General features: G+C 38.6%; 1 protein-coding gene across 3 annotated transcripts in view; it reads left to right on the top strand.

Annotated features, from left to right (window-relative positions):
* Positions 1 to 22,099, top strand: part of LOC122667190 (villin-4) — a 53,137-nt gene that overhangs the window by 2,634 nt on the left and 28,404 nt on the right. For all 3 annotated transcript variants that reach the window (XM_043863420.1, XM_043863421.1, XM_043863419.1), the window contains 12 exons: positions 833 to 932; positions 2,295 to 2,363; positions 2,485 to 2,721; positions 2,818 to 2,995; positions 3,079 to 3,211; positions 16,549 to 16,711; positions 16,825 to 16,972; positions 17,077 to 17,177; positions 17,304 to 17,459; positions 19,734 to 19,802; positions 19,913 to 19,981; positions 20,102 to 20,239. In XM_043863420.1, coding sequence (XP_043719355.1) covers positions 833 to 932; positions 2,295 to 2,363; positions 2,485 to 2,721; positions 2,818 to 2,995; positions 3,079 to 3,211; positions 16,549 to 16,711; positions 16,825 to 16,972; positions 17,077 to 17,177; positions 17,304 to 17,459; positions 19,734 to 19,802; positions 19,913 to 19,981; positions 20,102 to 20,239 — 1,561 coding nt within the window. The remainder of the gene's footprint in view (positions 1 to 832; positions 933 to 2,294; positions 2,364 to 2,484; positions 2,722 to 2,817; positions 2,996 to 3,078; positions 3,212 to 16,548; positions 16,712 to 16,824; positions 16,973 to 17,076; positions 17,178 to 17,303; positions 17,460 to 19,733; positions 19,803 to 19,912; positions 19,982 to 20,101; positions 20,240 to 22,099) is intronic.

Raw genomic sequence — 22,099 nt, 5'->3', positions numbered from 1 at the left:
ATGGGACAGTATTTTGTATTCAGCGGACTTTGCATTTAAGTAATAGAATGGTAGAAATTGTTTCAGTGTTGGTGTATGTATCTCCTAGGTATTTTATATAATTTTGCTCCTATGTGTGCTCCCAACAATATCCAAATTCATTGCCTATGACAGGTTCACAGCTTGTCCATACTGAGAAAGGTCATGAGCTGCATAACCTGCTGTACCACCCTACTACAAAGAGGAGTCAATGTTGAAAGTGCATTGTGCATCACTTTCTAAAAGACATAATTGACTTTCATAACCATTTGAGCAACCTATATCAGGATAGACACTCCTCAACTAATGTTGCATTAACTGGATGCAGAACCGACTTCAATGCATACGATCACCTATCTGTTTTTCCTTACTAAATTCTTCGCCTACTATGAGACATCAGCTAAATTTATTGTTAAGTAGAATATCATCTTTCTGCTATGATAATATTGCAGTGCTATGCCTGAACCATCATTGAGTCTCTATCAGTCAAGAAATGATGCATAATCAATGTGGTCCTTTATTTTGGCGCTCATTTATTTACTGTTCATCATCATTATCATTATTATTGAACAGATTATTGTCCGCAATGTACTTTTTCAGTAATAAGTGATCTAAAATGCAACTATGCTCTTAGCACATGGTTCATTCATAACTATTTCACAATAATAAAGCTTCTCACAGATTTTATGTTGTGTAATAGTGCTTGTGGTACTATTGTTGTTGTTATTGTTTCAATTTCAATAGTCTGAACTTTCTATGTTTTGTACTTGGGTTTGTCTACATAAAACATTTGAAAATCCTTAACAATGTGTAGTGGAATAGAGATATGGCACATCGTAAATTTCCGTCCTGTGTCTGTACCCAAGAACTTCTATGGCAAGTTTTTCACTGGAGATTCATATGTCATTTTGAAGGTATGTGGTCTTGTGCTGATTTAGATGAATGTTGCTTAATTTCCCTATGTTTATTTTTCTCCCTATTTGCAAACTCAAATCTGAAAGAATATGTTGATGCTTGTTTTGTATTTCATTGGTGGTTGATAGTTGATTGTGTAAGCCTCAATTTGATAGAGTAGCAGCACCATAATTTCTTTCATGTGCATCCAAAGTGACTGAATGTTATTAAAAACTTGTTACTTCAGAAATTCTCTAACTTCTCTAGTTTAAGGAGAGACTTTTATATGTTTGTGATGTTGATATTGCTATCTGCTTACGGGTTTATTACTTTTTTTTGGGGTCAACTATGGGTTTTACCATTTATATGACACTTCTTACCCCCTCCTGAAAGTGGAGTTCTATCAACTTCTATATTTTAGTTGGAGAGCTTCTGTGGTCAGTTACTTTATTATGATAATTTTGGAATATTGTTAATTAGTTGCATTACTTCATCACCATTTCCATAAAAGGAGGGTATTAGTGGCAGATTGCAAAGCTTTCTTAGCAGTGTCTCTGCAAGTGCAGAAATTCTACTTTCTCAATGAAGTTATTTCTCTAGAGAATTTTGAATTTGCACCATTTCAAGGATAACTATTTGGCATGTTTGAACTTATTGAAAAATCAAACGGATTATTAGAATTTAGAAGGGCTACAGTTTTATCATGGAATTAAATAAAAACAAATTCCCAGCTTAAAGAGAAAGCTATTACATTTCCCCTGAACCATCTTCATAGAAATTGTACTCCAGATGCCTTATAATTCCTTTTTGGCTGGATAGTCTGGTTGAATGCCCCTTGTGGGCCTTTCTTTTGATGGGGTTAATTTATGATAATTTTCTTTTTCAATTTTCATCTTAAATGCAATTAGGGCTGCAATGTTGAAAATGCAGAAAATTGACTGGGCAGGTTAGACAGGATTCATTCTATCAGTGTTGTAGTTTGTTCAGAGTCTTCAGAAATTTTAACCCTATTATGTTCACTAAATAATGTGGAGGCCTAGGTACTTGAAGGTTGAGTACATTACTGCTGATAAATATGAAATTTCCTCGAGGAGGACAGGATCAGACTTACATTTGTAAACAAAACTTTTCAAATTCATATGTTGGCCTACAATTTCCTCCAGGATTAAGGGAAAGATGCTTGATTCATTTCACTTACAACTGATCTTTGGGCAATATGGCTGTGCTAGCAACAGAAACCTTGGATATGGGTTTAATTAGGAAGTGTTTTCTTTTTCTTTTTCTTTCTCTTTCCTTTTTCAATTACTGGGTGTGATGTTCTGTTCTTTACTTGGCGATATTAATCAGTATTCTATAACTTCTGACTGTGATACCTTGTGCAGACCACTGCCTTAAAAAGTGGTTCCTTACGTCATGATATCCATTATTGGCTTGGTAAAGATACCAGTCAGGTTAGTGGCTGTTACTGCAGAATTTCTTCCACTAATTCTCTTGAGAGTATATGCATCCTGTCTGCAGTTAGATAGCCCTCATTTGATTTTGTTTTATCTGTTATTGGTGTTAAATCATTAGGATGAAGCTGGTACCGCAGCAGTCAAGACAGTAGAATTGGATGCAGCTCTAGGCGGACGTGCTGTTCAGTACCGGGAGGTACAGGGCCATGAAACAGAGAAGTTCCTATCTTATTTTAAACCATGTATCATACCTCAAGAAGGAGGAGTTGCATCGGGGTTCAAGCATGCTGAGGCTGAAGAGCACCAGACACGCTTATATGTCTGCAAAGGGAAACATGTAGTCCATGTAAAAGAGGCAAGTCTATGTACCTGGCTGATCTCCTCAAGATGGATTGATTTACACTGATCAAATTTAGATGTGTGTAATAATAACTTCCTTCATGTTGGACAGGTGCCATTTGCTCGATCCTCACTCAATCATGATGACATTTTCATTTTGGATACCAAGTCCAAAATTTTTCAGTTTAATGGTTCCAACTCATCTATTCAAGAGAGGGCTAAAGCCCTAGAAGTTGTCCAATACATTAAAGATACATATCATGATGGGAAATGTGAGATAGCTGCCATTGGTAAGTTGACATCTTTACTGGGAAGCTGGAGATTATATTTGAACATTGAATATCATAAGTTGTTAAATTGTTATTATATGTAGAGGATGGCAAATTGATGGCCGATGCTGAAACGGGAGAGTTCTGGGGTTTCTTTGGTGGCTTTGCTCCACTTCCAAGAAAGGCAGTCACTGAAGATGATAAAACTGTCGAAGCTTTTTCCACGAAAGTGCTTTGGTAAGATCATGGGTTAACTTCTGGAATTCTCTGCCAAAAATATCTTTTACACTTCTAATAAGTGCTTGATGTAAATGCATCGGTAGATTATCTAAATTTGGTAATGCTTTTTTGTCTTTTGAGGTATTGAGTTTGGTGCCTACAGTTTAGATAGAGACATGGTTCATTTATGATAAATCATTCTAGATTCTCCTACCTTACATTTCTTAACTCCCCCTCCCCAAAAAAAATAAAAATAAAATAATAATAAATAAATAAAATCCAAAGAAAATATTTAAAGGTCTGAAGATTTTTCTATAAGATTATCTTTTCCACTTGTAGATAATTATTCCAAGGCCAGTGTTTGTTAGTTCCTGTCATTGATTGATTCATTCATGCAACTGCGATTATTCAGGATCCATGTTCAAAAGGTTTTGCTAAACTGTTGTACTCAAAGTTCAAAAACTTGCATTTCGGTCTCGTTTTGGTCGGACCAAAACAAATCGAAATGGGCAAAATTTGACTGAAACAGTGCATTTTTTGCCAGACTGTTTCGGTTGGCCATTTTTGGAGGCAAACAGCCATATTAGGCTCCGATACTTCAGGGAAACCTTATCTCTTTTGGATCTCGGTTGTTCTTAACAGCGATGGCTATGTAAACCTCATATTACAAGAAATGTCACACAAAGTGATGGTTTGAATTTGCACCCTTGGTTGGTGGAATACACTAAACCCTATTGTATACCAGTATACCTTGTGTAATAATACCTATTCAACACGTTGTTTTAGTACTAGAAGACAGCAAAGGTAAGTAAAACAAGTAAATTCTGTACCATGAATGAAGAAACATAATATTGATTAATTATTTATGAAATAGTACAAAATATATGTAAAATAGACACCCAAGTCCCAACAATACAGTGTTGTTTGCAAATACATGAGTAAACTACAAAGTAGACCCCCTCGGGCCATTAGATAGCTAATTCCATGAACTATGACATGGAGGATCGAGCCCACTCATGGACCGATGGAACTGATGTGCATTTTCCTCCTATTGTATGACAAATGCAGGCCACATCATGGTGTGCTGGAAGAAATGCTCGTAGTCCTCCACAGCTGCCCTGTAAATGGCCTCATCTACATAGTGGGCGTAACCTATCTTAGGGTTTAGGTCATCGTACTGTGTATGAAGAACCAGCAACTATGACTTGATGATGTTGCTAGCATGTGCGGCTGGTGGGCTGGGTTGGAGAAGCTGTCCTCAAAGGACGATCCAGTCTGTCCCTGTGAGTGGGCATCATACTCAGAAGCATTGAGAACAGATGAAGATGTATGCTCCCCCATGCCAGTGAAATGACCATAGCCGCCATCTTATGCACTGAACTCCGACCAGCTGTTCTCTTCCGCAAACTCAATTTGTTGTTCCCTATACTCAATCCTCCAATTGTGCTAGACAAGCTATCGATGTTCATACAATCAGCCTGTTCATCTGGTCAGAACCGACGACGAGGCCCTCTCGTGTAGCCTACACGTGAGGAGGATGGACTTGCACTGTGGTCCATATTCCTTGTGTGGCGTGATCAAACTAGGTCTCCCTAGTGAATTGAATCAGCTCTAGGCCTCCGGCTCCCGCTCTCGCTCCTCCTTTGCCTGGTCATACTCCTCTTGGGTTCTTGCATATCTATCATCACCATCACCACCATCATCTTTGTCGCCGCCATCATCTCCACGAGTAGATGGTGACGATGTGCGTGTGTGACCACTGGAACGGGACCAGTCAGGCTCTTCTCATCATCCCTGCCAGGTATGGGCTCGAACTGTCAAGGTGTCTTAGAGTGTATGCTACCCTCTGAAGTCATATACTCATCCACATCAGCACCCATCTGATTGGCTATCTGGGGGTCAGGCCTACCCCTAGCCTGATCCATCACCGCCTGACCTCTATCCCTCATCCACTCCACCAAGGGATCCGCGTCTCCTCTAACTCCATCTAGAAAATGTCAGCAAGCTCGATCTGGTCCCTTTCGTTTTCCATACCCATGCGTATGTGTTGCATCTTCAGCCTCATATTGTAGTGGATATACAACAATTCTGCCAGACGTTGGGAAGCCAATAGGTTTTGTCTTGGAGTGGATGAGTGAAAACGTACTCCAATTTCACTCATAGTTGGAGATGGAACATGTCTGGGAGAGCACCTTGATTGCTAGCTTCCTCAATTCTTGTACGTTACCCCCATACCCACCAATCAGCTGCATTACAACAATAAGACATTTTGCATTTTGTTGAAGTGTATCGAGCTCATAGGGAGAAGGGCAATCTCAATTAGAATATTCCATTATTCTGATCGGGATCCTCCCCCTTATGTGTCTCTTCTATTTTGGTTATAGTTAGAAGTCCTTAGTCCTAGTTCGAGTCAGTCACCTAGTCCTAGTTCTAATTCGTGTTTTGTTTCTATTTTCCTATTGTAACTAGGATTCCTAATATGATTAGGAATCCCCACTTTTTGCTTTAATCTATTCATATAAATACAAGCAGTTTGAGGGAGGCTGTCAAGTTCGATCCTCCTTGACAGCTCTCCTCTCCTCTCTCATTTCTTCTCTCGGTTCTGGTTTTCTATTGGTGCAGTCTGTTACACATTTCACTTTCACAAGTCCTAGGCTCTCTTTGGTATCATTTTTATTTTTGTTCATGGCCTATTTAAAAAAAAAATCATTAATGAAAGCCATTTTTTATCAAAAAATGAAAACCGTTTAGTAAACATTAGACAGTGTAATGAGAAACTGTTTGGTAATTATTTAGGTGAATAATTTTATAGCATTTTTGAAGAAATGAGCCCAAACTATGGTAAGTTAGCCTTTTATGAAGACATGGGCCCAAAACCTATATATAGTTTAAGTAGTGGGTGAAGGGGGGAATCCCTTTACCCATCTTCCATCTCAATTCCTTCACAAAACTGTAACAGAAATTAGGGCAGATGAAAGTGGTTTATGACTACAGATTGTGGCAAATTAAATCTTGGGTGTGATGCATGTCTGGGTTACAAAATTGGGCTAAACAAGCCTAATATTGCTGTCAAATGTGGAAATCTCCAATCTGGAACTGATACTTCTGTATGTGTGGGTGTGTAACTACGGATGTAAATGTAGAATAAGTCGTTGCATTATCGCCACATTGTGTGAAGTTCTCTGACTTAAAACTCCAAATCTATGTTTGTTCAACAATAAAATTTCTGTCTTTCTATTCGTACTAAGATGAAACTATGAAAGATCCTTTCTTTGATTTGGGTATTGTTTCTGTTTCTTAATTCGTGTGAATGGAGAATGGACTCTGGGGTTGAAGTTAATAACTTGGGGACAAACTGTTCCATATCATAAGGAAATGGAAGTCTTTGTCATACATAACAAAGAAAAAGAAATCTGGAAGATCGTTGTTTGTTTGGAAGGGGTTATAGTTTTGTAATTTTTCTTTGCGAGATCCAATTTGGAAATCTCCAGATGTGTTCGTCAACAGTCAAACGATGGTTGAGGCTCAGGGTATTGAGGTATCTGCATTTGCTTGGGGTTATCTATCGAGATCTGAAACCCGAAAACATTCTGGTTCAAGAGGATGACCATGCTCACGGATTTTGACCTGTCCCTCAGGTGCACAGGGCATTGCAGGGGTGGCGAGTAAGTGGGGTGGGGCTGCTGGACATGGTTAGGGATGGAGGGATGATGCAGATTTATCACCAAACTGGGCTTCTTTTATTAGGAATAAGTCTAGGGTTGGGTTATATACATGTTGGGCCTTTGATCCCATGGGTTTTCATTGTAATAGGCCACTTTTATGGACCTAAAGTAGGGGTACTAGGTTGCATACGGGATTAGTACTTAGTTTATTTTTCATGTTTTAGTGTTTTAAATTGAGCCGGTTGAACCACTGGTCCAATTTAAGTGATATTAGAATATTCTTTTAGGATAGAATCTTTTTAACTTAAGTTATGTTTTAGGGTCCACACCTCTCCTTGAATTTTAGAGAGGGAGTGTTTTGTATTTAGACTCAGCCTGGGATTTCCTATTCCTAGGCTGCATAGGAATTTAGGCCTTTGGCCAATATAAATAAAGCTAACCGTGGGGCTCCTCTTTACCTCACTGTTTTATGAAATCTGCTCTTGCAAGCTGCTGCAACTTTTCTTCTATTGAAGACCTGCTTTGTGTGTGATCAAAGCTGGTGGGATTGGTGTGTGATCCAATCGACACCTTGCGGTGTGAAGCCCGGGTGGTTCGTTAGTGGGATTGGTGTTTGAACCAATCCACAATCTGCGGTGTGAAGCCCGAGTGGTTCCTCTCAAGTTCTACTTTCTAGTTTCAGTCAAAAATTCAATTTTTATTCAAGCTACTTCAACAACAAGCTGCTGCCGATTACATTCTGCCATTTCAAGTCTGAAACATTCCCCATCCCACAATTCTATTTCTAATCCTCTACATCCCCAAACCCTAGCTTTCCCCCTTTTCTATTTTCAATTTCCCATAACCTAAAATCTCCACAGACCTAACCAGCGTGCCAAAACCTGTCATATTTGAATCGGTTACTCCCCTGCCATATTGGGAAACTCGATCCAAAGATTAGCCCCATCCTCCCACTCAAACCCTAGAAAACCCCACTTCTATTAAAACCCCATAAACCCTAATTTCTGCCCAACCCAAACCAACCGTCAGAACAGCATACAAATCGGATCGATTATCCCTCATATCCTCCTAAGAAAACCATTCAAGTTTGGTTAACTTCTGTCCAGCCAAACCCTAGAAATCCATCTTTTCCTTTTTTCCAAAACCCTAACCCTAACTTGCTGCCCATTCTAGTTTACACACTTTTGCTCATCAAAACATCTTAGGACCTTCACTGATAGACTCCCCCACACCTGCCTAGCATAACCAACACTTCAAACCCTAACCCTAACCCTAATTTTGACCTAATCGGATCACCAATGCATATCAGATCCTGGTTTACTGGCTCCTAGTTGGTCTTCTACCAATCTAGGACTACATTAAGGGAATAGGGTGAGGTGGGGAGGATGAAACAAGGTTGCAGGGATAGGGTGGGGGGCGGTGGGGTTGCAGGAAGAAGAAGAAGGGGCGGGGTTTTTCTCGTCTCTAATAACAAAATCAAATTACTATTGTACCCCTCAAAGAGGTAAGAGCAGGCCTAAGATGACTATTGGAGAAGTGGTAAGAAAGGATATGCATGTGGTAGGGCTTGATCCTAGTATGATCGCAGATAGAGTTGTTTGGAGGACAATGACCCATGTAGCAGACCCCTTGTAGGGGAATGTTCCTGGGATGCTGCTTTGACTAATGTTTTGATTTTTTCCGTTACTTATTTTCTATCTTCTTCTTTTTACTTCTCTTATTTCTTTTACTGTCATAGCCTCTATCAGATCCATGTAGCCAACCCCATTTAGTTGGGATAAGGTTATGGTTGTTGTTGTTGTTGTAATTTTGGGACTTATGAGCACATGCTCATTAAAGTTTCCGCATAAATGGCCAAAAGTGAATTTTGGCCATAAAAGATAAATGGGTTTTGACCCTATTATGGTTTTCATATTATTATGATTTATTTTAAATAAAAGAGTAAATTACTCCCCCCTCCCCTCAATTATGCCCGAATGACAAACCCCACCCCTGGGTATTGAGTAATAACTCTCCCCTCCCCTGAATTCAAAAGATTCTATCAATCGTACCCAATCTATTAAAAGTCGCTGTTAAGTGATGACATCACCCTAAATATATTCAATTAAACCCCGAAATGCCCTTATGTTTTTGATATTCCAATAATACCCCTAACCATATCAAAACCCTAAAAACATCTCTAGAAACCCTAGTTTCTCCAGCTTGAGTAACGGTCACCACCACCCCCGCCATGGCGGAAGCTGTTTTGGGTGCTGAAGTCTGTGACTTCTTGACTTCCCCAAGGTGTAAATTTGGTGAGTTGGCCTTGATATGGGGAGATGGACACTGCATAGAACCCAAGAGAGACGAAAGAGAAGAAGATGGAACCTCGGGGAATTCTGAATCACAGAAGGTTGAAGGAGGAGAGAAAGAGCAGGAGATGAGAAAGCAGGTGCTTCAGAAGCTTCACTCCTTTGGTGGATCAAAGGAAGATAGCTATGCTGCACGGTTGGATTCTGTATCGGATGTTAAGATGTTCTACCTTGCATCTATGTATTATTCATTCAAATAGGATGCCCAGGCTGGTCCTGCACTTTCGTTTGCCTCCCGTAGACCAATTTGGGTTGTGGACCAGAAGGTTTGTGCAGATTATTATCAGTCAAGATCATATCTGGCAAAATCAGTTGGCTTTAGGATCCTGTTCCAATCGATTCAGGGTTGGTGGAACTTGGTTCTGTTAAATCACTCCAAGAAGATCAAAATGGCTTGCAGATGATTAAAACTTTACTTGGGCATTCCAGTACTAGTCAACACCAACGGCCATCGTTGGCCGTGACCTTAGTCTGGGCAGCTCAAAACCTCGTTCAATCACTATTAATTTGTCTCCAAAGGTGGAAGAAGATGATGAGGGTTTCCACTTTCCAATTAGAATCCTACATAGTGCAAGCAGCAGTCCCTAGACATGGTAAAACCATAGCTATGAGCAAAGAAATGGGTGCTGATCGAGTCGTTGGAACTTTCCCCAATGGCTGTAGAAGTGAAGAAAATGAAGTTAAACTGTTTGCACAGCCTAGGCAGATGATCATTGGGCCTCTAACCCATTTAAGGGTTGTTGAACAATCCAAGGATGACATGTTGCCTCGGCCTGATGAGCGAAAACCTAGGAAAAGAGGGAGAAAGCCTGCTAATGGGAGAGAGGAGCCATTGAACCATGTGGAAGCAGAGAGGCAAAGGCAGTAGAAACTTAATCAGCGATTTTATGCATTAAGAGTGGTTGTTCCCAACATCTCAAAGATGGACAAGGCATTGTTTCTTGGAGATGCCATTACCCATATCACTAATTCTCTCTGTTTTGAATCGAATCCTGAAATATGGTTTCAGATTGGTATTCTATCATTACGGTTGAGTCTTGTTGCATTTTTTATTTTTTTTAAATCAGATAATTTATTGTTGTTTCTGATCAGCAGCAGGGAAAGGGTGAGGAGAGAGCATGAGTCGGGCGGTGAGATGGGTTGTGTTGGCAGCAGGGTGGGGGAGGAGTTGCAGGAAAGGGGTTGCAGAGGATGAAGAAGACGAAGAATAAGAAGAGGGGGGTAATATAGTCTTTTGCTAACACTTAATGGCGATTTTTAACAGAATGGGTACAGTTGATAGAATCTTTTGAATTCAGGGGAGGGGAGAGTTATTACACAATACCCAGGGGTGGGGTTTGTCATTCGGGCATAATCGAGGGGAGGGGGAAGTAATTTACTCTAAATAAAAATAGGGTTCATAAATGATACCAAACACATGCAAAAACATTTTTTTTTTTGGTCAGAAACAAAAGGAAAAATGATACCAAAGAGAGCCTTAATACAGATGTAAGTAAGAGAATAAGATATTGAATTGTGTACCAGCCAAGGTTCTAGAACTCGGGTTTCGACCAGCTAGAAACCGAGATATGGTCGCAACTGGTCGAAACCTGTGATTTTTTCCTAGCCAACTCGAGTTGGTGGTTTCGAGGCCCAGAAATACTTTTTTTTTTTTTTAAAAATCTATTTTTTGTATACAACCTATTTTTGACATTCTAAACACAATGCATGAACTATTTTCACAAAAAAAAAAAACATTCAAAATGGTACTTGTGGTTTTATACTCAAGTTTACTAGTGTACGCACAATGTGTACTGAAAATCATAGTTGTCAAGACAGACACTTATTTATGCCAAATATCATTCATAAATTGTATTTGTATTTTATTTACTTAAGATATTTGATGCAGATTCATCACCAAATAGGGCTTGTTTCATTGGGAATAAGTCTAGGGTTGGGTTACATACATGTTGGGCCTTTGATCCCAAGGGTTTCTAATGTAATAGGCCACTTGTATGGGCCTAAAATATGGGTATATAGGTTGCATACGGGATTAGCCCAATACTTAGTTTATTTTTATGTTTTTTAATTGAACCGGTTCAAATTGGTTGCATCCAATTGGTTCAATTTAAGTGATCATGTGATTTGGTTAAGTGGTCATGTGCTGTAAGTTGGGCTAGATTTGGACTCTATAAGTCCAGCCATGTTTTGAGTCTATTTCCTTTAGTATTCTAGTTTTCTAGTCAGTTTAAGTTACCTAATAGGTTAGGGATAGGGTTAGGCCATTCCTTTTTAGTGTTTAAGTCTATTTTTGAGTCTTCTATATAAGTTTGTAAGGGAGGCCAGCATTACATACGAATTTGATTAATAAAAATTAGCTTTGTGCTTGCTGCCATTGCTGCTGCTCTTTGTGAGTGTATATCCTTGTGGATCTCAAGGTGGATAGGGTGGGTGGACTCCTGCGACTCCTTGCATTGTGAAGATCGGGAGGTTCTTTCAAATCATCAAGCTGCTGCCATTGTTCCTGCAATATAGTGAGTTTGAATCTGTTTTTTATTTTAAACCTTCTTCTACTTAGACCTAATCCACAGTCCCCTTCCATCCATCAAACCCTAATCTCCATTAAACCTGCAACTCCTACCTCAACTAGGACTCCCCCATAACTCCAGATTTAGCCTTCACTTTCAAACCCTATTTCCAGCCTACATTCCCCACATCATTCCCCACACTCGACCTTAACCCTAGCCCTTAGTCTCCACTATAACCCCTCCATTCCTCCACTCCTCCACTCCTCCACTCCATTAAAACCCAAAATTTGCAACTCAATTCTGTCCAGAATTGCAGAATTTTAAAACCTTCCCAAATCCTATTATTTTTATACCATATTGACCCCCTAAACCTGCCCATTAAAGCCATATAAGACCCATTCCCAAATTCCCATCCTAAACCCTAGAATTAACCTAAAACCTAGTGCTGTCCATTCGAACCAGCAACCCCTTTTTGCTATTGATCCTGTTATCTGGCTCCTAGTAGGTCTCCTACCTATCTAGGACTACATTAATATTACTCATAAATAAGCAAATACCCCCCTATTTGAATCCAAGAAAAATAGTTAAAACATCAAATTCCGAAAGGATAAAAAGCCAACCCCCCAATTCAAGAACAAAAACTGGATTTTTTACGGTAGGTGAAATTTTTAACTTTATAATGCTGGGGTTTTTTTCAAATTTATAAATTTCATAAATCTTAACATGGTATAACATTGTTAAAAACCAAAAGTGCGGTAAAATATTCTTTGTTTTGATGTCCAAAAAATTATTTTCATTCAGAGCCGTTTTGACAGCATTCACGCACACCAAATTAACTTTGACCGTAACATGACTTCTTCAATATAAATCAGATTTAAGCAATCTTAGATTTGTTAATGGTCCAATGGGAGCAAGAATTTTCAGGAACATTTGGAACATTTCGTTTCTGAACAGAAGAGCCGTTTTCAAGTAGTCTTCGATCGATTACGTATTAATCAATATTCGATTGATTGGTCCGAGGTTGTCGACAAAGAAGAGTTGTCTAAGTTACTTCCCACGGAGGGTGAGTCAGGGCCTAAGATCAGGCCGAAAGGCGTAGTCGATGGACAACAGGTGAATATTCCTGTACTACCCCTTGTTGGTCCAGAGGGACGGAGGAGGCTAGGTTAGTCGAAAAATGGTTATCGGTTCAAGGACGCAAGGAGACCTTGCTTTTTCAGGGTAAGAAGGGGTAGACAAAATGTCTCGAGCCAATGTTCGAGTACCAGGCACTATGGCGCTGTATTTGAGGAAAAAAAAAGAAGACTATGCCTTTGCCATATGGAATAATAAGTAATAATAGCATGGCACTTTGAGTCCGATAGAAGCAAACCTTTATTGTTTTTTCATAACATGAGATTATGTATCGAGAGAGTAGTATGTGACAAAGGTTATTTCTGATTTGATCGTATCTATCGGGGGTCCATTTCAGCGTCACAAATTTTTTTCTTTTTTGTTTTCACACCAGAAGTTAATTAAAGGAGTCATGTTATGGTTAAAGTTAATTTGGTTTGTGCGAATGCTGTCAAAATGGCTCTGAATGAAAATAATTTTTTAGACATTAAAACAAATGAATATTTTACCGCACTTTTGGTTTTTAGCAACGTTTTACCATATTAAGATTTATGGAATTTATAGCATTTGAGAAAAACTCCAGCATTAGAAAGTTGGAAATTTCACCTATAGCCGAAAATCCAATTTTTGTTCTTGAATTGGGGGGTTGACTTTTTATCCTTTTGGAATTTGATGTTTTAACTATTTTTATTGGATTCAAATAGGGGGGGTATTTGCTTAATTATGAATAATATCTTAAGTAAATGGCAAAAACATTTACTTAAATGATATTAAGCATAAATAAGTGTCTGGCATGGTTTCTGGCATAGATAACTGTCTGTCCTAGTTTCGACCTAGGTTTCCTCAAGTTTCGATGGGCATGAGTGTCGAAACTTACAAAATATAGGTAGTTTTGGTCGAAACTAGTGACTTTTTAAAATCCACTTACCTCTTGTCTCAGTTTCTTGTGAAACTGAGATATCTCGGTGATTTCGACCGAGTTCTCTTTCCATGGTACCAGCATCAGTATTTGCCTAACCAGCCATTGCAGTGGGGGCTCCAAAACTCCCCAAGGCATCCTTAAAACTTTTAATCTATACCCATTTGGAAAATTGTTAACGTTAGGAACCAATACTAGTTGGAGTAGTTACTCATTATATTACTAATGAACTACAGAACTCACCTCTAAGTTGCAATAGGCGTATTATATCATCGGGCTTGAACTTGGCTATCACTTGCTTCAATTCTTGTAGAAGATCCGGATTCAACCCAAGTCTATGGCTATGCAACAGTTTGCGTATAAGTAGAGCCATGCCAATCATACATTGTTTATCAAACACAAGGACGGAAAGGTTACTGCCCTTATTGTCTATGTAGACGATATTGTGATAACAAGGAATGATGATACAAATTCTCCTTGCTAAAAACTCAATTGTCTATAGAGTTTGAGATCAAGGATTTAGGACCTCTCAAATATTTTCTAGGGATCGAAGTAGCCCGTTCAAACTAGGGTATCTTCATTTCCCAGATAAAGTATGTCCTAGATCTTCTAAGTGAGATGGGGACGCTTAGCTATAAACCTGCAGACTCGCCCATTGAAGTTAATCATCAACTCAGCTGCGATGAAGGTGAACCAGTAGATAAGGACAGATATCAGCGACTTGGTGTTGTGAGCCGTTGCTTGCATGATCCTCAGACTAATCACCAATATTGAGGTACCTGAAATCAGAACCAAGAAAGGGTATTCTATTCTCCAACAATACCCATTTGAAGTTGGACTGCTTTAGTGATGCAGATTGGTCCGGCTCCATTGATGATAGATGCTCTACCTCGGGATATTGTACTTTCCTTGGCGCAGTAAAAAGCAGTCAGTGGTATCCAGATCCAGTGCAGAGGCAAAGTATCGAGCAATGGCACAAGATGTTTGTAAGCTTATCAGGCTTAAGATTCTCCTTGAAGATTTAGGGGTGATGCCTGAAGAACCTATGAGGCTCTACTGCAATAATAAGGCAGCTATTAGTATAGCTCATAATCCAGTCCAGCATGACAGGACCAAACATATTGAGATTGACAGACACTTCATCAAGGAAAAACTTGAACAAGGCTCGATCTACATCCCTTTTGTTACTTCAGAGAATCAGTTAGTTGATGAATTCACTAAGGGATTGACTTCTAACTACTAAGTCATTCCATCCTATTGTTTCCAAGTTGGGCATGATGAATATATATGCACCAACTTGAGGGGGAGTGTTAAGGATAATTATTGACAAGACACTGTCTAGGTTCGTTGTATCTGTATGTTAGATAAGGACTATAACTTATACCTTAGATAGCATGCCTTATTTGTATCCATGATTCCCTCTATAATTAAATAAATAAAGGCCTCTGCATTCTGACAAGCCATTCTATTCTTCTCAACTGTTAATATTATTCATGTCTGGATTAGGAGTTAGTAATTCCAGTTCTGTTTTTTATTTTTTTTGAGTCCTAGGTGGATGGATTAGGACAGTCAAGTAAGCTGGTTGATTGGTAGTGTTTAATTCTGTTCTGTTTCTGTTTTTCCTTTTCAGTTCAAGATTGAGTTGAGCCATTCCTAACTTGGTCCTTTTTTGTTCCTGTCAATCTTCTAATTTGTGTAAAAGCATACAGCCTCTTCCCCAATTTAATTTATAGAAGCTATTAGTTTTCTGAGACTTTTCTGTGGAATTAGTATAAGCTTGTGTGTAATCTCATGTGGCACTTGGTGGATTCCAAGTAGGGGCTCAGGTGGATTCCTGGCCTGTTCTATCTTCTTCATTCTTCTATCTTTTTTTACCTGACATCAGGTCAGTTATTCCTACTTTCTAGAATGTGCGGCATCCCTGGTTTTGCTACATATTTCAGATTGCTTTCTACTCTCTTTGACTCTGTCATCTGATCTGAGCTTCAAATTTTACACACTAGTTTCTGATTTCATTTTCTTTGAAATTCTGGTTCTGTTTCTTAAATAATTCTTGTCAACAGAACTGTTCCAGTTCTGCTACTTGCTTTCCTAGTGGCACTAGGACTTCACCATAAGTCTATTTTCTGTTGCCCGATTTCCTTCAGATTCAGCAGGTTTGTTCTTCTATTAATAGACCACTCGACCTGAATTTTTGCCCTATCTGATTCTTTTATTGTGAGATATAAACGATCCTGTCAATGCTAGTCTCTTGCTGGATTTTTTTTGTTTGAGATTGGTTTGCATTAATATGTTTTTTTTTTTTTTGAAATAATAAATTTATTGTAACGAAACACAGAAGCATAATGATACATATAGATACATAGAATCACATAGTGATACACATGCAAATAAATTTGATCAGTAGATCAACCAAATAAACCCCAACAAATACAAAAGAGAACATTTACAGAACAATCAAAATATATTGCTTATATGTTATGCACAAGAGCCTTTCACGTAACCTATGAACTACATGATACTATTGGGCTCTTACAGTTTCTCTGCTGTGCGAAATTCAATTGTCTTTTGAAATTTTACGAGTCATATGAGCAGTTCTGTCAAGTCTAAACAACTAATCAAAGAGGAGTGGGTCTAACTAAAAGAAGGCATGGAAAGTAACTCTGCACCAAAATTCTTTCCCTCTCTTACTTCCGGCTCTTTAGATTTTCATTTCATGAAAATGAAGTTTCAATTCAAGCATAAACATGTATATTTCAAGTTACATCTGGGTTGTAACAATATGTGTTTGTCTATCTAGTGTTGAGAAAGATCAGGTCCAGCATGTCGAAGCTGATTCCTTGACAAGGGAATTGCTCGACACAAATAAGTGCTATATTCTGGATTGTGGAATGGAAGTTTTTGTGTGGATGGGAAGAAATACATCTCTTGATGAGAGAAAGAGTGCAAGTTCAGCTGCAGAAGTAATACCTATGCCACTATCAAAAATGCTCTTTCATTTTTTTTTTTTGGGTCTTTTTGTTTTTTCCTAATGAAAATTCTTCTATCTCTGTCATATCATGCATAATCACCATAGGAGTTAGTTCGTGGCCCTGATCGACCCAAATCTCACATAATTCGTGTTATCGAGGGATTTGAGACAGTGTTGTTCCGTGCAAAGTTTGATTCATGGCCTCAAACAAGTGATACTACTGTATCGGATGATGGTAGAGGCAAAGTTGCTGGTCAGTGACCCTGCTTTCAGTCGTTTACCAGACCCTGCTTTTACAATTCAATTTCCCTTTTTTATACAAATTTTGAGATTGTTTTGTTCCTGATGATTTTGTAGCACTTCTGAAACGCCAAGGAGTTAACGTCAAAGGACTTTTGAAGGCTGCACCTGCCAAAGAAGAACCACAACCATATATTGATTGCACAGGCAATCTGCAGGTGCTGTTACAATGTTGCTCATATACACACATTAGTTCATGCAAAAAATATATTCGTATATTAACAACATCTGGGTTGCAATTTTATGTCTAGTTTTTGACCCTAGTTTCCAGCTTGAATGCACAGGTTTGGCGTGTGAATGGCCAGGAAAAGACTCTTATTCCAACTTCTGAACAGTCAAAGTTTTACAGTGGAGATTGTTATATCTTTCAGTACTCATATCCAGGAGAAGATAGAGAGGAATACCTTATTGGCACTTGGTTTGGGAAACGAAGTGTGGAGGTGAGAACTTGTTGGAGTTTACCTTACACTGGAGAGCTCAAATGCTTTCTAAAATCCCATCTCTATTATGTTCTTGTGCTTATGTATCTGTGCTGTATTCTGGAGTTTCTTCTTTTCTTTGACTTTTTTTTTCCTATGCTCTTTACTCCTCAACATTAAACCATCTTGCATTGACCTGTCTCTAATTTCTCCTCTATACAGTCAGACAAAAAATTGAGTCACTGAAAGGAAAAGTAACGAAAACAAATGGCACAAGAAAGATCAAGCAGAAAAATCGAAAAACAGGGGTCAAACTTCTAATTATGGAAGGAACCAAAGCTGTATCTGCAATATGAGTGGATGCACGTATATTAGTTAATATATAAGTGGTTGTAAACTCACTATGTCACCAAAGCTGTATTTGCAGCTCTTCATGGAACTTTGATTAATTTTTGCTAACTCTAACTAAATGTTACTTACTTTAATTATGATGCACCACAAGGAAACAAGGTTCCAGAAGCAACCATGGATCATTTAAATAGGTCCCATCACCAAATTTATGGAAGTCCTTTCCTTCAACAAGTGGAAGAGGGCACAGCAGATGGAAAAGGGGGTGTTACCACTTAAATTTTCTAGTGCAGTGGAGGTGTTTACTGGTTGGTAGCCTCCTGTTGTTGTTTTAAGTAATAGAGGGGTCCCTTCTTCATCTGCTGGCTGTAGTAGTAAATATATTCTTTTAGGTGTCCTTCCTCGATTATTTTTTCATGATGTGTTTAGAGAAGTTGAGGGACAAGGGTTGTGGTTAATGCATACTTCTCTGCCATGAATGAATCTGCTGGAATGCATATTTCTCATATGCCTACTAAGTTTTTGAATTATATTATGTTGCCCATAGATAGAAGGACTTTTCTCATCACAGTGAAGTAGTATGCTCAACTCAACTAAGCCTTTTCCCAACTAAATGGGTTAATTACATGAATCCTATTTTGCCATTTAAACCTGTTGAAAGCATATTTATTGCTTGGCTGATGGTTTTTCACCACTTTTCCCCAGGTAATATTTTCTCTACCCCTTATTCTTTTAGCTCCTCTAACGTGTAAACTGCATTCCTCCTTACTGGTTGCATTCAGTGGCCTCTGTTTTACACATGCCCTAACTATCTCTAATGGCTCTCCTTTAGCTTGTTCATTATTAGGGCCATTCCTAAATCAACTCGAATGTGTTCATTTCTTATCTTCTCTGGTTTTGCTACTCATACACCTCAACACAAAAAAGTAATTCATCAAAATCTGTACTCGGTATTCTCTTCTCCGTTATCTATCTGAGCTTCATAAAACCTGAAAAAAAAAAATGTAACTACACACTTCTGAAGGAATAGGAGACTGAATTTCAATAAACACCTTAACCCATTCATAACCATTATAGAACTAGATTCTCTTTATCATGCAAATGAAACTTCCTCATCATGTTTGGCAGTGCTACTTTTAATGACCAAATTTATGTTAATGAACGGGAGTGACTTGATTCAGATTGAGGGAACCTAAAGAGCCAAGGGCAGGCCTAAAATTACCATAGGAGAAGTGAGGAAAGACATTTTTTGCTTAAGCCTCGTATCATTTATGACCTTGAATAGAGCTTATTGGAGAGGAAGGATCCATGTGGCCAACCCCATTTAGTGCGGATATGGCTATGATGATAGAGGAGAAAGGATGTTGATATGGATGCGTGACAAGACTATGAAGGATACAGTAAGGAATGAACATATTAGAGCTGAGGTGGAAGTGGCCCCTATACATGAGAAGCTTCAAGAGAGTCGTTTGAGGTGTTATGGTCATGTTCAAAGGAGTCCTTGGAATGCACCAGTACGAAGGAGTGATTTGATACAGATTGAAGGATCTAAAAGAGCTTGGGGCAAGCCTAAAATGACTAGGAGAAGTAGTGAGGATAGACGTGCATAGTCTTGGGCCTTGTCTCAAGTATGGCCTTCAATAGAGCTGATTGGAGGGCTATGATCCTTGTACCGACCCCATTTAGGCGGGATATTGCTGAGTTTTTGTCGATGATGTTGTGTGCTTTCCTTATTACTATTATTTTTATTTTTTTTGTCTTTGCAAGGATCCATGTAGCCAACCCCATTTAGTTGGGATAAGGCTGAGTTATTGTTGTTGTATAATTCCTCCTATGCTACTAAGCAATCTTTTCATCTTCAGTCTTTTGTACTGGCAGCATTGCTTTTTGTGATCATATTTCACCTATTATGAATCCTTATATTTCTATATTGGTTATTTATTACAGGATGAAAGAGCTTCAGCAATCTCTCTGGCAAGCAAGATGATTGAGTCATTGAAGTCTCAGGGCACTCGGGTACTTTTACCTTATACATAGAGTCTGTCTTAAAATTGGTGAACCAGTTTGATAAACATTACATTGTATGTTGTTATTTTCTGAATACCATCTTGATTTTGCATTTACAGGCTCGTATCTTTGAAGGAAACGAAACTATTCAATTCTTTTCAATCTTTCAGAGCTTTATTGTATTTAAGGTTTGTATCTATTTGATTAATGTGGAAAGGAACTTTATCCAGAATGCTATTTCTGTTTCTATTGATATAGGTATACTATCCTTAATTATAGAAATATCAACTCACTTTGCAATTAAATAGGGTGGTGTTAGTTCTGGGTATAAGAATTACATCATGGAGAAAGAAATCCCAGATGACACCTATGCAGAAGATGGTATTGCATTATTTCGAGTTCAAGGTTCTGGACCTGACAACATGCAAGCAATCCAAGTTGAATCGGTACATACTGTCCTACTTTTGTCGTTACTTTTCAGTTCTGGAATGATTAATTTGCAAAAGCTAGAAGATTGTTCTGGCATGCGTTAAAAAATGTGTTTTGGTAAGATCTTAAATCGGAACAGTAGGAGTAACTAGGCCTTTTCTCCCCATAAAGTGTATTTGTTCATTCCTAGGCATACATCTAGTGATACGGAGTAGGAGTAATAGGAGTACTTCATTCCTTGTGAGTTTTTGCTTTTCTTATTTTTTATTTCTCTCATATTAGAGTACTTATTATTATTATTATTATTATTATTATTATTACTATTATTATTATTATTACTACTACTACTATTATTATTATTATTAGGTTGCCATTTTAGCCCTATTACTATTTTTAATTTATTTATGTATATTTTGATTTTTGAATGAGTAACAATATATTGAAATCAGATGAAAAGGACATGGCAAGCCTCCAAAGGGCTCAAATCCAAGTAAGGTAGAAAAAGGAGGAAAAGCACCTGGCCCTTGCTAAGATCAGAGTCTCAACCCTCACAAAAGAACATTGTTCCCCCTGAGGACCTTGCTGAGCCAAATTATCAGTCATTTCATTCACCACATTTGATTTTGATTGAGAATAATGCTCCAGCCTCGAGGCCTTGCATCAAATGGATCCAACCCAAGGCTTATTTCCATTTAAGCCGAATTCTGTGTTTTATCTGCATCAACTCTCCCCAACTTGGAAAAACTCAACCTCGAGTTTTGTAGCGATGAGGGAGAAACAACATGTGATTAACAGCTTTGACCATTCCCAAATAGAACCCTTATAGTGTACAAACAGTAAGAATAAAGTACTCAAGCGCGGGATTTTCTCGTTGAAGAAGTGAGATGGTAAAACGAAGTCTACTTCAAGAACAATATTGTGAATGTTGACGGTTTCTTGTAGTGTGTCCTTGACTTCTTAGTTGGTAAGGCGTTGGAGGGGGTCCAGACGCAAGGCATCCAAGTTGCCTGGACACCTAGGTGTCTCCTAGGCAACGCCTTGACAACTATGCTTACTGTGTTCTCGCTCTTGGCCTCATCTTCCAATACTATGTCAACCTTTCCTTCACCTTATCTGCTTTGAGCTCCGTGATGTAGACCTCTTCATTAGAATCTTCTACCTATCGATCTTCCATCTTCAAATCTTCAAGCAATATCTCTTTGTCACTGCAAGTCAGTGTGATCATTTCAGCTTTATCTCAAATTCAGGCTCTTCTTCGTTGACTGGTGTTGTTTGATCTTCCTTTAATGGTGCAATATTTAGCCGAGACTGTACTCAGTGTCAGCTCAGTTTGTTTTTTGTACCACCTGTAAATGGATGTCGTCTCCAAATGTGAGTCCTCGTTGTTGCATCTCAGCATAAACAACTCCTGTCAATCTCCTGATCACCTCAGCCAATTGATTGAGAGTGTTTTGAAGACTAGCCATATCAGGGTTACTTAAATCACTGTTGGCCATAGCTCTGATGCCACTTGATGGGTTTCTAGAAGCCTAAGAGACTCGGTTTCAGAAACTCAGTTTAAACCAGAATCGCAGTGAATGATGTATGACCAGAATTCAAGAGAAATTTGATAACTAACAATCTGAAGTTCAGATGCAGGTAATATTCTGGTTGAAGGTCTGTATTATAGTGAGGAGCAATCCCTCAAAAGATGATTCTGATCCAACGGTTGGATTTGGATCAACAGAGGAATGCTACTAAGGGTAGAACTCTTGATTAGGTTTTCCATATCAAGGGATCAATCTCAGGTCTTTAGGGAAATCAAAACAGTATTGAAGAATGATTAAACAGAAATGTAACCAAGCAACAACAATAGATCAGAGACCAGATTTAAGAGC

This window comes from Telopea speciosissima, chromosome 7, assembly GCF_018873765.1.
Source record: "Telopea speciosissima isolate NSW1024214 ecotype Mountain lineage chromosome 7, Tspe_v1, whole genome shotgun sequence".
Taxonomy (NCBI): domain Eukaryota; kingdom Viridiplantae; phylum Streptophyta; class Magnoliopsida; order Proteales; family Proteaceae; genus Telopea; species Telopea speciosissima.
The sequence above is the reverse complement of the archived record's forward strand: the minus strand, read 5'-3'. Positions and strand labels throughout refer to the sequence as shown.